This window comes from Balearica regulorum, chromosome 2 (genome assembly GCF_011004875.1).
Source record: "Balearica regulorum gibbericeps isolate bBalReg1 chromosome 2, bBalReg1.pri, whole genome shotgun sequence".
Taxonomy (NCBI): domain Eukaryota; kingdom Metazoa; phylum Chordata; class Aves; order Gruiformes; family Gruidae; genus Balearica; species Balearica regulorum.
Window position 1 is genome coordinate 94,693,557 of NC_046185.1, and position 16,404 is coordinate 94,709,960.

At 39.8% G+C, this 16,404-nt stretch overlaps 1 protein-coding gene across 1 annotated transcript; it reads right to left on the minus strand.

Annotated features, from left to right (window-relative positions):
- Positions 1-2,317: 2,317 nt before the first annotated feature.
- Positions 2,318-15,567, minus strand: RPP40 (ribonuclease P/MRP subunit p40). Its single transcript, XM_075744965.1, has 8 exons — positions 15,284-15,567; positions 13,370-13,514; positions 11,993-12,061; positions 10,498-10,593; positions 9,217-9,342; positions 4,967-5,165; positions 3,882-4,016; positions 2,318-2,611 (listed from the first exon to the last, which is right to left on the minus strand). The coding sequence occupies exons 1-8, from the start codon at positions 15,410-15,412 to the stop codon at positions 2,413-2,415; spliced, it is 1,098 nt and encodes a 365-aa protein (XP_075601080.1). The 5' UTR covers positions 15,413-15,567; the 3' UTR covers positions 2,318-2,412.
- Positions 15,568-16,404: the final 837 nt, after the last annotated feature.

Here is a 16,404-nt window from a genome sequence, read left to right on the forward strand (position 1 = left end):
AGTAAGTTGCAAGATCCAGAGACAGGATTTTAATCCCTTCCTTAGCTGGAAAATCCATTTGAAACAACCACCAGAAGACAACTAGGGATTGTAGGAAGCAGCATAGTCAAATGACTCTGCCTGTAACACTAAGCTTTGAGAAATATTTACAGTCTCTTGCCTATGTAGCTAGGAGGCAAAGGGAACTGCTCACCAATCTGATGAGAGTTCCCTAGATATCCATAAAAGATTAACCTTAATACTCACATGCTGAGAACTGATAGAGCTCAAAGACCTGCCTCTCAGCTTGCCTTCCAGAACAGTCTCAGAGTACCCATCAGCACTTAATTCTGCATCAGCTGCTTCCTCAACGATCCCAAGGTCCTCTGCAACCAGGTGACAATTAGAAAAATCATTTCACCTGGTCCTACTGCTGCCACCATTTCAGAGCCAAGGCCAAAAGCTGCTGCACTCCTGCTACGAGTATTACAAAGCATATGCATAAGACTTCATTCTCTCAGTTAATAAAGGAAACAAACCCACCCATACAAGATTCTTACTTGTGGATGGCAGTTGGTTTCTTTTCAAAGCAGCACACATACTGTGGGGGAAAAAGTTAGGTTAACTAGAACCTGACAGACAGATGAGCACGTTCGCTGCAGCAGCTACGAACTTCATCCAACTTTTCATAAAGATTTAAGATTTTTAACTTTGTATTAGAACTTTTGCTGCAGGTGTAACTTCCAGGAAAAGCCCAGGCTTTTGAGACCTTCTGATCAAGGGGAAAAAGGAAGACACTTCGGGTTGCCATTCTCTTTTGTGAAAGTTGACACATGGCATAATCCCTCAACAGACACTTTCAAAAGCAGGCTTTAGCCAACAACTGAAGCCGTTGCACTGATGCTTAGTAATGAAACAATGTTTGAGCCAGCCACATTAAATATTTACTAGTCAAGTGTCAAGCCAAGAACTTTCCCAGACTCTTGTCCATTCATTTGTGATTGTGTGAGTCTATGTCTGTACCTGTGACAAGGTGCACTTCTGCTCCTGGTAACCTACTAGAACTATCTGATAACCTACTAGAAATATGGCAGGATAATTTTGAACAACGATTTAATGATTTAGAAAACTGTAGGCCAATTTATCAGAGTTGTGTTTGTGAAATGTGTAACAAAATTTGAGCAAAAGGGGTTTAGTGGAGGTGTATGACAAACAAATACCATCCAGTAAACCATCCTGGATGTTTCTCCTCATTGAAAAAAAAACAATAAACAGATAAAAAAGAAAGCTCAACTGCTTCCCATAGGCTTTCTGCTTTACTGTGCCACTCACCCGGACAAGAGATCTTGATGTTTCCACTGCAGCTATGCACTAACTTCCACTACCAATCTCTTGCTCCATCCAGTGAATAACTTCCATTTTAGCACTGCACTGGTACTTTAATGATACACACCCATTCCATGAAACAACAAATAACGCCCATCCTCCCTCCCCCACCAAACCACCATCCAACCTTTCATGGATTTCAAAAGGAGTTAACCTGGATTCTTTATAGCTGCCTATGCTCTCAGCATTACTGCTTGTTGTTAACAAAACCTGTTTCACTTCAACTGCATTGTTTGAGGGTATGTCCACAGCGTTCTTCCCAGAAACACGTCTGCAATAATGCGGCTGTGAAATCTTAGCTTCATGAGTTGTCCTGTAAGCAAGAACCACAAGCTACTTTTAAAAGTAGATATTTGGTTGGGGTGTGAGTGTGTGTGGAGGTCAATTAAGAAAGCAAGCAGCAGTCTTTTGCATCACTGTTAAAAATCAACTTCTTTCCGATAAGCAACTATGATTTGCAAAATCCAAAAAGCAGGTCAGTAAGCCTTTACTTTTTCCATGTTCAATGGATGCTCCCCCTATTGTCACATACCTCTTTATCCTCACCTTTTTTCTCCTCCTCCCTACCAAAAGGGAGAGCACATATCCCTTTTTTTTTTCCCCCTCAATTTGCCAGCACGTAGGCTGAAATGTCTTAAACATGAATTTAAGGTTTTACAGATCCTTAATGTAAAGAAAACACTAAATCCCAAACTAAGCTTTCCTCCCAAATATTTTAGCTAGCAATCTGTAGAGCTAACTTTCAAATTCCAAAATTACTCCTGGATAAAAGGAAACCACCTACAGTCAATTCCTGAAAACTTAAACTCTCAGAAACATATCTTTTTCTTAAAGCTACAATTGTGAAGTCTTTCAGAAGGCACTGTATGACAGTGAAGAAACAAAAATCCATTCTCTCCATTATAGGTCATCCTTTAAGGGCTATAAATAATGGAAAAACATATACAGCCTCTTAGTACTCATCTAATTACTTTTATAAAAACTATCTTATTGGGTTTCTATACAGTAACATGGGATTATTAGAAAACTTCTTCTGTAAACACAGCTTTATGGAGGACAATCATCATTAGTTCCTACAGCCATTTGAAGCCAGTAGTCCAAATTTCTAAAAATGACAAAGTTGTACAAGTTCTCTCCTCCCTTGTGGAAACCATGTTCACTTTCTCTCCAGGAAACAGGGCTGTCTGCAAAGCCATGCACAGTTAAGGTCAGCCAATATGCCAGTTTTGGTTCGCCAAAATAGCAACTGCAAGGAAGAAGATAAAGTAATCAATATTTAAACCGGAATAGAAAGCATGTTCAAGCATACAATATAAAGTAAAAAAAAAAAAAAAAAAAATCAAAGACAGTCACATTAGTGAAAATTTGTACTTAACAGTTAAAAAACCTGCTTTAGAACATTTTATTTATTATGTACTATCAGAAGACATTAGGAAATGAAATAAGATTGACTCTTGATTATTCATACCATACTTTTAGACATGGCAAACCTACAAGTTATAGCAATTAGAAAAAGTTCTAATGTGTAAAATAGCTGTTCTGAATTTCCTACAGCATGCATAATCTTTTAGAAAACACAGTATTTACTGAGAACAGTTGCTATCAGGGCAAAAAAAGACATAGGAGGAAGAAACGTAGTCAGGCTTGCTTAACATAAATACTTTTACCACCAGAAAGGAAAAGGATTACAAATAATCAAAGCCAGTCACTATCCACTGTGCTTAAGTAGAGAATAAAAGCCAAGGAAATTTCTGTTCCAACCATAGCCTAAGGAGGCTTTCTTCATGAGATTTGAAAATTGCTCAAAGAGTAACGATCATATTCCAGATAAAGCAACAGCAATCTTGTCATGAGGAAGTCCTACAATCATTAGCCACCAGGCACTTCAAGAATTGTCTCACACATGGAGCAAGGAGCTTCCAGAATTTGCTATCGGTAGCACTAATATACAGTACAGGCAGATACCACTCTGATCTATGATACACTAGTATCACATGGTTTGATATTAAATTAGAACTACAGCTACCGCACTCATGTTACAACACTTGATTCAAAAAAACTCACTATAACTTATTGTAATGCCATAATAACCTGGAAGTACCTTGTGATACTCTTTTTGGTATCATAAAAGGTGTCAATCATATTTTCCATCAGTAGTTAAAAATACTAAATTAGACATATTTGAGGGCATCTGATTTTCATAGATGAGGAATGTGAAAAATGTAGAAGCTTAGTAGAGCCACTGTTTCTAAGAAATTAAGATTAAAAAAAAGCAAAGTCCTTACTAGAATATAGGACAGGCATTTTCAAATTTGAAGTATCCAAAATTGTTTATTGCTTTTTTATACTGATGGTAAGCTTCCAGCTCATTTCCTAATTAAAAAAAGTCCTCATTTTTTATATCTTCTATTTACCTCCAACAGCACTACTGAAAAGTACTATTTAAAAGTGATTTTGAAAATTAAAAAGTGTCAAGAGGACAAGTGTTTTAGCAATGTACTCCTGTAAGCCCTTACCACAGCTGCTCCAATAACTGAATTATCTTCTCAGGAATTATAAAGCCTGTTATTGTGCACAAAAAAGCTTTTTCCACTATTGTGTTGGGCTGAGGACAGCAATAGGTTGACAAGAAGCTAGATGATTTGTTGTCTCTAGAAAAAAAAAAGAAACAAAAAAACCCCAACTGAAATAAATATACTTTACATCATCTACATGAAGCCTTAGTAAACAAAACTTGTACCAAACAAGTAGGATCTATGTATATCATCTAAATTAATACCAAAGCAACTAATGGCCAAGCAATTAATACACAAGATATCATGGTGCTGTAGGTTAACCCTGGTGAGCATCTAAATACCACAGAGCTGCTCGCTCACTCACTCCTCCCTAGTGGGACAGAGGAAGAGAATCAGCAGGGTAAAAGTGAGAAAATACATGGGTTGAGATAAAGACAATTGAGTAAGTAAAGTAGAGTTGCACGTGAAAGCAAAGCAAACTAAGAAATTCATTTACTACTTCCCATCGGCAGGCAGATTTTTAGCCATCTCCAGCAAAGCAGGGCTTCATCATGTGTAACTATGACTTGGGAAGACAAATGCCATAATTCCAAATGTTTCCACCCTTCATCCCCCCAGCTTTTATTGCTGAGCACACAGCCATATAGTGTGGGATATCCCTCAGGGTCAGTGGGGGTCTGCTGTTGTGGCCATGTTCCCTCCCAGACTCTTGTGCACCCCCAGCCTACTCGCTGGCAGGGCAGTGTGAGCAGCAGCAAAGGCCTTAACACTGTGTAAACACTGCTCAACGATAACTAAAACATCCCTGTGTTATCAACACTGTTTTGGTCACAAATCCAAAACACAGCACCACACCAACTACTACAAAGAAAATTAACTGTATCCCAGCTGAAACCAGTACACATGGGTACCCCTAAAAACACTGATAAGTTATTCAAGACTTACAACAAACACTTAAGTGCATAACAGACTTCCCACTTACAGAAATATGTCCTTCTAAATTCTTATTTAACTCTTTCTTAAAATAAATTGTGGCTTTCCTTACTTAAAATGTATTTAAAGATCAAATAAATTCAAATACTTACAAGCCAACTTGATTCAAGACAGCACCTAGCCATTCAAATAGTTCCTCTGTACTGCAGGACTCATCTGGCTTTCCTTGTAGTTCATTACTTTGTAACACGGGACACTGCAAGTCCCTTAATGTGTTGAATGTTATTTTTGGCTTCAGGGCCTGTATTTGGTTTTTTGAAAAGTATGACATCAATGTTGATCCCTCTGCACCTTAACAATACAACACCACAAACAGCTGTTACAAAACTACTAAACAAAAGGAGCAATGAATACATGAAACCTTTGTATATGTATACAAGAAAATGCAGTGTGCAAAACTGCTTACATGCTGTTATCTTTGGCAAAAGCCATGGAATCTTCAGCTTATCTTCTTGGAAATAAAAATTAGTTAAAGATCCAGCAACTCAGCATAGCTCAGTAAATTTACTATTTAACTAGCAAGTATAGTTCTGTCAACAGAAAATTCGAGCCAAATTAACTGGGCAAGTAATAAAATGAACCCATTAGAAAGAGGAATTGACTGTTCCTGAAAAGGAACACATGAAAGGGAGCAGGAACATGTGTTAACTGCTCCCCAAGACAAAATGGTCTGCAAACACCCTCATACTGTAAGCACACCCATGCCTACATACATGAGGCCAGAGAACATTTTGCCTTATCAGTGCCCACATGTACATTCCCTTTGTGGTCATGCACAGGTACTCACTGCTGTAGAAGGACAATGCATGCCTTATACCATTAGGTCATCTCTAGCTCAGCATCTCCAGAAATTCCTGAGGCATTGCAGTTTGAGAGGGAGAATACATGTGGTAGGTGTACTCAAAGATAATCTCTAAGATCAGGTAAAGGGAACTAAGCTCAAATGAACTGAGGCGGTGTTCCCTCCAAAACCACTGCGTGTCTAGAGGGATCTGAGTATCACTAGAACATGAACAACTCCAATGGAATAAATTCCTGTAGATGTCAGGAATAAATGACACTACAGCTTTTTGCAAAATAAATTCTCCTGGAACACGCCTTCACAACTGCAGAAAGTTTCCCTTTTCGTTGTCCTAAAAGGCACTCCGTCTTCTACCCAGCATGTCAAGTTAGTGGATGTCTTAGGTCTCTCAGCGAAGGACAAGAACGTGTAAGAATCCTTCTGAGAGGTCTTATCCCATCACTAAAAACCACACACTTGTTTTCCTAGATGTGATGGTAAACAATTTAGGAGCCATAAGATTTTTGAGAAAAATTCTTGATTTACAGTAAATTCAGAAATCATCTACAGATAAGGTATATTTGGAAGGTGATATTATCCCAGAAAAATACCAGAATCAGTCATCAAGACTAGAGATCCTCCTACCCACCTGGCTAAAGTGTCTGCCATTCCAGAACACCATTTTCCCTAAATAGTGGAAAAGTGAGCAGGTGACTACAGGTTTGAGAACAGATTTATCAATGATGTCAAGAGGAATTCTAGGATAGTCTGAGGGGCAAAGAGTGAAGAGAGAGGGAAGGGAGGAGTATAGAGAAATCAAACTGTACCACAAATCTCACTTTACTAGGATCAGAGAAGGAAAAAAAAAACCAGTGCTAAGTCTTCAAACACAGTATGGCTGTAACAGTTAGATGTACCTTGATGGACTTGTGGGAAAAGCCACATTTCTTCAACTCCAGTAAGTGATCCAAAACAGCAGGTAAAACTCTAAAAACCTAAGCTAGACTAAAAACCCAACCTAACCTAACCAAGCATATTGCAAATTAAGAGATATTAACCAGCTTACTTCTTGAAGCAGTAAGATAATTGAATTGGAACCAATTCTCCTCAATTTTAAATTCCAGATAATGTATTCTATTTTCATAAAGTAACAATAGGTCTCTAGGAGACCAAGAAATAATACCTTATTCGTGAGAAGGCGGAAGTCCAGAATAGCATTAAATACCGCAGGAAAGGCATGTAAGAACAGAATAAACTCAAGAACAGGATAGAGTTCACTGCGGAATACAATATCCAAGACTTGCTATCAAAACTTACGGACTGCCTAAACTCCACCAGCCATATTTATCTAATCAAGGACAATCACATGGTGAAGTAGAAAAAGGAGTCGTACTTCAAATAAGGCTGTCTGAGTACTGAAGGGTATAGTGACAAAGACAGGCAGCCACTGAATTCTTAATAATTTAGTATCTTTATAGAGATATATTTAAGACTGAAGTATGCTAGAATGGATGATCTTCCTTTTGGCATTTGTTAGACCAATAGGTTCAAAGAATGTGTAATATTGCCCAAGAATTCTTAGTCAACTATTAAAAAAAAACCATTTTAAACGTTCATTCCATGTGGGAGCCTCAGCTATAGTCCTAACTTCAAGAAATCTCAAAGACTACAGTCAAGACTCCAACAGAACAATTCCTCTAGCTACAGCATAGCTTTCCATGTCAACTACCAGGTACACTGTCAAAGTTTTTTTGGAGGCCAGTGAATTTCAGCCAATAAACATTTTAAATTGTCATAGAAATTACAACAAGAGAAAAGAGAAGAAAAGGTTGGCTTGCCTCTGTCATTAAAGACATGAGACACTCCACATTCCCTTTTTCCTTTACTCTTGGTGCCAGAACCACTAAGTAAGAAAAACAGGTATGAAAACAAAAAAAAAAAAAAATCTTGCTTCTGGAAAGTGAGATAAATGTTTATAGGTTTGCAGCAGTGCTGGTCATAGCAAGAAACACCAGTTATCAGCAGGAGGGCTGAAAGCAGAATGTTCGAGGACATGGATTCTCTCAACAAAATACATCCCTCTTTTTCCCCTTCCAGCAGAATCTACACGATGCCTCATGTCTATTAATAAAAAAAAAAAAAATCTATAAAAGTTTTATTTTGTCATTACTAAGGAACTAAGAGTCCTTTGTGTGTTATGAGCACTAGATTCCTGCACAGAAAGGCATTCAGATTTAACTCCATATTCAGGAAATGATTGACCTGACGCAGCTTTTGGATTTAAGAAAGTGAGGAAAAGGAATGTTATTCTTCCTGAATGCTGCTATACTGCAGCAACAAACATAAGAAACATACCAGCCCTAGAGGCATTTTGCTCTCTGCTCAGGGTGAATAAATCCAAGCAAGCTGAGCCTGAAGATCTGCCACCCTAGTTGGATTTATGTCACCATTTATGGTAGCAACAGTCTTCACTGTGACTCCTTCCTGAAGGCTACAAGCATGGGAATTGCAAGCCTTTAAACAATTTCTGTATGACAAACAAGGAAGGATCCTTGTCATATGGTTAGCGCTTAAAAGACAGAGGGGAAACATGAAGGACTAAAGTGAAACATGGGACACTACTAAAGGAGCTTGTAAGCAGTTTTAATTTCTCAGATCAGTAACTCCCTCTCAGACTTGGTCTTGAAGAGCCTGGCAAGAGTAACAATGCAAAAAGCAGATGGGAAAGCATTCTCTGGGACATCTCTAACATCCCTTCTCACTAGTTTCAAGACTTCTTTATGACTCAAAGCAGAACCACACTAAAAGCTACACAGCTAATGCTGCATATCCCTAGATACAGCCTGTTCTGAGGTAATGCAAGCAACTGAGGACTTGGGAAAATGATCCTCAGAGGAAGAACAAAATCCCAGAAGAAAAATTCATGTAATCAGAAAATGGCAGGTAAATGAATTCTAGAAGAAAGGTGATTTGAGACAATACAATTTCTTACAACCGTCACCTCTCACTCTGCTCCAATCTCAAACAAATGCTGGAAAATTAAATGCTAAAATAAGTAGACTGCATGTGTATCAGTGTACACAGCACATGACAGAAATAGGGACTCTGTACATGTCCTATAACTACTGATGAAACAAAAAGTTCCCCATCTCTAGTACTACACCAAATATGTAGTTTATGTGTATTAATTAAAAAAACCCAAAAAAGTGTATTAATAATGTTTATGTATGTCACAGATTTATAAAGAAGAGGCAGTGCTAGCGAACAGGCAAAGTTACACCAGAAAACCTGGGCAACATAGAGACAAGGAAATGAAGCAACTAATGAATCTCCTATGGATCACTGTTGCGTTCCTGAACTGAAATGTTCTGCTGGGTAGGAAGTAACACACCAGCACTCCCCCCCCACAAACAAACAAACAAAAAATCCCACCCAAACACATTTTAATCTAACTTTTCCCCCCACTAAAAATGCATTTGGACAATCACTAGAAAAGAACAGTAAACTAAAAACATTTGGACTTCACGTCAGTTACATTTTAGTTTTACACTTAGTTATTACCTGTATTATACCAAGCTAACAGGAAGTCAAATTCTAAAGGTTTCTTTTCTTTCAAGGCCCAAAGCACTCTGTTATGTTTCTTGCTATCAGGGTGAAAGCCAGAATCAGTCAAGTCAATGGTTATAACTGCAAAAATGTACAAAAGCAACAATTACTGAATTGAAATAAATTTTAATACTAAATTCATTAAGAACTGAAAGAACACAAAGAAACCAAAGAACATTTCAAAGATGCTGTATATGTGAAAAGGAAGTTAAAATATTTGATTATGCAAATATGACTCTCCGTTATGTAAATAAATATTCACCTCCTGCTGTTCTTATTTTGACATAGTCTGGAACTGCCTTCTAGTGACTGGAAGGACAGATTCCTTTTGTAATGGCAGTGACAGAAGTCCAAAAACATCACCTAGAAATATCTTGGTAATTAGGCAAGCTATTGGCACTGAAAAAGCTACAGTTTCTAACATCAAAAGCCACATATGGCAATGACACTTTTTCAGCTGTTTTCTTCTAGGTGAATTGGTCCCAGGCTAAAAGTTACATTTATTTTTCAGATGGAAATGTCATCATACATTTTACTTGACAAACCAAATAGTAAAATGACATCCCATTTTGCCAAAATTCTTATTATAGATAACAAGTTTCCCCTTCTAAAGTTTTTATGTAACTACCTATCAACTACTGCAGATTCTAATACATAGTGTTCATGGGGTTAATTATTAAAAAAAAATTAACAAAACTCACTCAGTATGTCTCCTCTGCAGCTGTTAAAAAATTACAGCATTTTCCAAGTACTTGGTATATGGAGACTACCCTTTTAAATGTGTCAAATGTAATACAATTCTCCCTTTCAAGCAAGCAGTCTTGGGTGAGGCTCTTCACTGTTTTATGTTTGTTTGCTTTTTTGTATAGTGTGCAAATTTTAAGCTCTACCTTAATTAGTGTTTTTTCCAATTTAAATCAGAAGGCATAGAAACTGTGCACAGTATACAAAAATTCTTGAATCCTACATCACTCTAGTATAAAAAACATAATGAAAAACTAAGAAATTAAAAATCATACCAAAAGAACACGGATTTGTTTCCTTATAACTGCTTTATTATTTGGAAAAAGTATTTTTTGTCCTTAAGCAGCCCTTGTATCTGCATCTGGAGAAATATGATCTAGACAATAACCAATTTTAAAGAAAGGGAAGTTTCAGCATTGCTGGTTTAACATCCTAACAAGGAGCTTCACAGACAGATCTGAAATAATCACTGTTAATATAAACAATACTTACTATATCTCATTACTTTTTTGCCAGAATACTGTGAAGGGCGGCCTTGCAGTCCAAGTTCCTCATAAGTATCCTTATCCACTGACAGAATTAGTTTTCCTATAAACAAAACAAACTTTAATACAAATAATCTTCTACTTTGTTCCCTTTGAAGTCTTCTGAGAACCATATACCTTATACAACGTCAGCTCTGGATCAATGATATTATTAATGTAATCCAGACTCCTTCGTTCCAGTTAAATGGATTACCAGATTAACCCTTAAAAAAAGTTGTAACTCAATTACTCTTTTTTATAAAAGAAGTCTTATGAACTAGAATAAGTGTAATACCATTCTTGAGATAGTCATAGCTTTTTTACTGTACTACCTCACTGCATTGCCCCAATCTTTCCTCCACTGGTCCATTAGCATTTGCTGTGGCATTGGTTGAACACATTACAGTAGGGCCTTAGTAAACAGTCATGAATGCACTGCTCAACTAAACATACAAAAGCAGTTCCTCCAACTCTGGTGGGACTACTTACATTGAGTAAACTATGCTTATTAGTGATGAGCAGATATGCACTGGAACAACTCCACTTCCACGTTCATCAACCAAATCTGGCAGCTGCCACTTGGTACAGAATTTCACACAACAGATCTCTACTACAGTCTTTTGATTCTGCTGTACAAGTAACGGTATAATACAGAATACAAACAAGTAAGGCTGCTGCTGAAGACTTCAGATAGTGACATCACCAGAAACTGTAACAACTGTCTCTGCATTAATCGTGCATAGCTTGTAATAAAGGTATCGTACAAACTCAATCACTATCAAGTATCCATTTTGCTAGGACTGTGCTAACAGAGCAGATAAAAGAACTCTTCCTCTGAAGAATTTGAATTTACTTATCCCTGATGGGGACCTGTCATATTATAGCATCTTGGGTGAGAGGGCTGATAGACCAATTTATGGAAATAAGACAACATATCTGAAGCCCAAAATAGCTTCATTATTTTCTCTGCGTGTAAAATCCCACCCGAGATGGAACGTTTTGTCATAAAACTGTGATGGACTGCAACAGGGTATTTTAACGTGTCACGTAATTGTCGAAGAATAAACACTGAATATTTAAAAAGTGTTCCTAAGCAGTGCTGATAATTTGGGGGTTTTGGGTATAAAATCTGTCTTTAAGACCAGAAGGAAACAAGAGTTGGAATGCAATCTTTTCACAAAAATAATCCTCTGTAGCAATTGCAGTTACAATTGAAGGACTGACAATCCGATATTATACATAAGTGAAGCTGATTTTTTAAAAAAATTTCCTTTAGATGAAATAATTTAACAGCATGAATGAAAAAAAAAAGTTATATTTCTAATAAAGTTGTCAAGTACAGTAAGCATTAAATTTTCCAGTTTACATCATTCCAAATGAAAAAAAAAACCAAACAAACCCCAAACCCACCCCTAAGACCATAATCAGTGTGTATGTATTACTAAAACCAAAACAGAACATACCATTTGGTAGCAGAGCTGCAGTATTATCTTGATCAATTTTTGTGTTATAGGTAAGTGCGTAGCATGAACCTTTAATAGCAAAGCAGAAAGCCATGAGATTACAGAGTCTCTAAAGACAGACATGGCAATATCAAAGATTCACCTCAAGATAATCAAGCATGTCAAATACCATTTGAATCACTCTAAACCCTTGTGTTTTCATCAACTAACTTTCTTCCACCTTCTCAAGCGAAATAGCATTGTGTTGTTATTTTTATAAACCTTGGAGTGGCACTATTTTAAAGGACCTGTAATACAGATAACATTAACAATATGCCCCAATATGAAAACACTTTCTTTCCACCTGCAACCTTCCCCACGCAACAAATGGAAAACCTCATGTTTTCCCAGACACATTTCTATTATTAGTTCACATGAAGACAAGGTGGAAGATGCTCACGTTACTAAATACATTTTGTATTTGTATTATCTGCCACAAACAATTTTGTACTTAAAAATACAAGAGTCAGATCCTGTAAACTTAGTGTACAAATGTCATACTGCTTCCATAAAACTACTGGCATAAGAGCCATTAATGAGACTAAAGGAAATATGAAAAAGAGTCCCACATTTAGAAAGTAATGGATCTCATTCTTCCGTTTCACCCACATGTTCTCTTTTCTCCTCTCTTTTCCCATGAAAGCTTTTTTTCCTCCCTGACAATCATGTGAAGGGCACAAGATTTATCATGAGCCAAGTAAGCGGGGCCTGCTCCATGAAAACAGCATGCTCTGAGTATGCAATAGTGAGTTTGCTGGGCAGACGCTGCATCTTTATTCACATCCTCTTTGCTCTTATTGTGTAAGGACGAGCCACCACAGCTCCACTAGCACAAAAAAACCCCAAACAAAAACAAACAAACAAAACCACCAAAAAACACACCACCACCACACCAAAAAACATATTTTTTCCTCTTTCTCTTGCCTGCTGTGGAACACAGCTAACACAGCTCTGTGTTGAAATATGAAGGAACTGGAAAGAGAAAAGGGATTTCTTGCTGATTTCTGCAGGAATCTGCATAAAGATGAGATGTAGAAGATAAACAGGTATGAGGATACATGGAAGCCCTCTTGACAGCTGGCTTGCAGAATTAAGAAGGAATAGGGAGAAATTAAGACGGAACAGTTAGAGAAGTTTTGGAACCATTGGGTGTAAACAAACACTGACACACCACAAAGCAGAAAAAAGTAGATAAATAAATTAATACAGAATTTTCTTAGCATTTTTCTTCCCTTCCTTTAAAATACTTTTCAGAATAAATAATAATAAATGGATTTTACTGTGTTATGAAAAAAATACACTATTACTGCATCTGTCATGTTCTGATTAACTCCTTACCTTTCTTCACAAAAGCGTCAATGAATTCATGAGCGACCAATTCGTGAACTGATAAATTCCTCACCAGGTAGTACTCTCCAACATCTGCAATAGTATTTTTCAGCACTTCAGGTAGTATGCCACATTCAGGGATCAAAAAAGACACCTATTAGGAACATATTTGTAATGTAAATCATATCCTAAAATCTGTTCTGGAAGACAACCAAGAAATTAAAATAAGCAAAATTGTTCTTTTCAAAGAAATCAGTATGTTACACCAAAATGAGATGGAAAAAAATAATTTCAAGCTATTGTCTTCAAAATGTACAAATTTGCAAAAAGTTTCCAAGTATAGATATATAATAGCATTTGAGGTGTTACATAAAGACATGATTTTACACAGCATGACTTAACTAAAGATCTTGTTTCATTGTCATTATAAATTTAGCTGGAAATTGCACTGGAACATTTCCTTCAGCCCTTGCTATAGGAAGCAGTTATAACTAAAATGTAGGCTAAGCAATTATGTAATTACAGTGGAAATGCAAAGACCAAAGTAGAATTTAAACTAGTTTTTGAATCAATGCATTCTCCTCTGTAGAGTATTTTAGAGATCAGAAGAGTGAACGGACCATCAGAACAAAACTTGAAGATGGGCTTACGATTTTCAAAAAGGTCAAAAGGTACACATTAAGGCTACAACTTCTGTAGCAGGTTTATAATTTAAGGTTTTCAAAAAGGTTTATTTTCAAAAGGGACGAGCAACTAGCTTTTCTTACTAAACTCAACATTCAGTCTTTTGGTCCAATTGCCTACCTTTCATCTCCCTTTTGTTTAAAAACTTTCATATACGCGTTTCATAGATCACGAGAACTCTTTAGTCGGGGAGACCAGCACAAATGAGGTTATTACATGGAGAAGTACCAAGCTTCCCAATAACCATGCACAAGCAGCATAAACGTTCACCCCCCTGCTCCTTACCACTCCACCCCTCAAAAAAACCTTTTTCCTGAAACAAAGGAGCTCACAGGGAACAGGTATAGATCTCCCTTTGCACAAGGGGAAGTAAAGAGAAGTAAAGAGAAGTAAACTGACAGATGGGCTGCCTGCCACACGAGTATAAGGCTTTCCAGCTAGCTGTTAAAAAAATTACTATGGAAATAGCAAGAGTGCCTGCCTGACACTTGGAACAGGCAAAGAAAGGAGAGCAAGCTGGCAAAAACCAGCCTTCACAATGTTAAGTTGTCCAAAACAACGAAGCAGTGGTTGATGACGGCATGACACGATAGTCTGGCAGAAAGCTGGACAACATGAAAAAGGCTACTTTCGGGGTACGCCTGCAGCCAGGCTTCAGCTGAAACCTCCCTCACCGCTGAGGGACTCCCTCAGTCCCTCACTGCTTGGACTAGGAATTTGTGGGTGTCGCTCCCTGCGTTACTTGCCAGATAGCACTGACAAGACATTGTCACCTCTTCCACTGGGTCACCCCTCTTCTCTTCTACCTTGTGTCCACACGGCCTTTCGTTCTTTGAGGTGCCACACGCTACGCAAGACCGCCAAGCCAACAGGGGCTACTTTTCCCCCACCCCCCCAAAAGATGCGTGCAGCCCAGCTCTGACAAGGATGGAGGAACCTTCCAGAAAACAGCCTGGCACGAGGTGGAGCGCCAGCAAAGCGCCCTTTGAACGGCTGACAGGCAGAACCACCGGGACCTTCTGCCCGCGCTGAGGGGATGCTTTGGTCTCACCGGGGCGCCGCGGAATCTTCCGGCCGCCGTTTCCCAGCCTGGCGGGCTGGCCAAGCCCTGCCGCGCCCCCGGCCCGTGACCGCCTCCACGGGGCCCCCACCTCGCGCCCGCCCACGGCGACGTCCGTCAATCCCCCTCGCCCCCGGCTCGCGCCTGCACGAGCGGCAGGCGGGAGCGGGCGCACTCACGCGGCAGTTGAAGGCGTGCTCCCGCACGTGCGCCGCGTACCGCGAGCGCGCGTGCCGCGCGTGGCCCTTCTCGCAGACCAGCAGGTGCCGCGGCACCTGGCGGAGCCGCCGCAGCGCCGGCACCGACATCCTCCGCCGGCTCCGCGCGCCGCGGGGAGCGCCGCCTATGGGGGGAACGACCCACCGATCACGTCACCCGCCGCCCGAGAGGGAGCGACTACACGGAACGGCCAGAAAGAGCGAGGAAAGGCGGGGAAGAAGCTGTGCGCTGGGGTCACTTCCGCCTGCTCCGACAGCGCAGCTGCTTCCGGTGTAGCGCCGACTGAGCGCGGCGGGAGGTGTGCGCATGCGCGGCAGCAGGGCGCGCGGTGCGGGGCGGTGGCCATTACGCTTCTCTGCCATGTCCTCCCGCAGGGCGCGTGCGCAGTCGGTGCTTTTGGCCCTCGCAGGTTCAGAACAACCCCGGCGTGAGGCAGGCGGCAAAACCCACACGGGTTTTGGGGTACAGCAGCTGTAGTTCACGGCAGTTAAAGCATGTGCGTGCTCTATGAGTAGCTCTGCAAGCGGGAGCCGAGCCACGCAGCTATTGAAGGGGAGGGTTGTAGGCCCCTGGGGCATGTTTCCAGCTAGGGGATGGTTTTAGGAGAGATGGATACTTGAAGGGATAAAGGGAGAGGTAGAAGTGTGTCCTGGGGTGGCTAAGGGCACTGGGGCAGCCGTCAAGACGTCAAGCAACCACCCTTCTTCTTCCCTACAGCAAACATTAGAAACATGTAAGCCCCAGCGGCTGCAGGGTAGTGTGAACCCAGTGTGACAGGCTGTTACCGAAATAATATCTGATTTCGTCAGGGCTCTACAGAGATACATCGAGTATGTCGATTCCTACTAGAAATTTGTGGTCCGTTAGATCTCAGCACATTTGTAGTACTAGCTGCAGTTTTACAAGGTCACAAAGAGGATCTTGTGTCTGCTCTCACTGCAAATAGGACTGCTCATGTTAGCAAGCATGGTGCGCGAGGGCCGTGAGATTGGGCCCTGGCTCCGGGGTGTCCTCTCACTGCTTGTTCTGTACATTGTATATTTTAAATAAAGTATGTACAAAAATTTCCTCTTTCCACCTT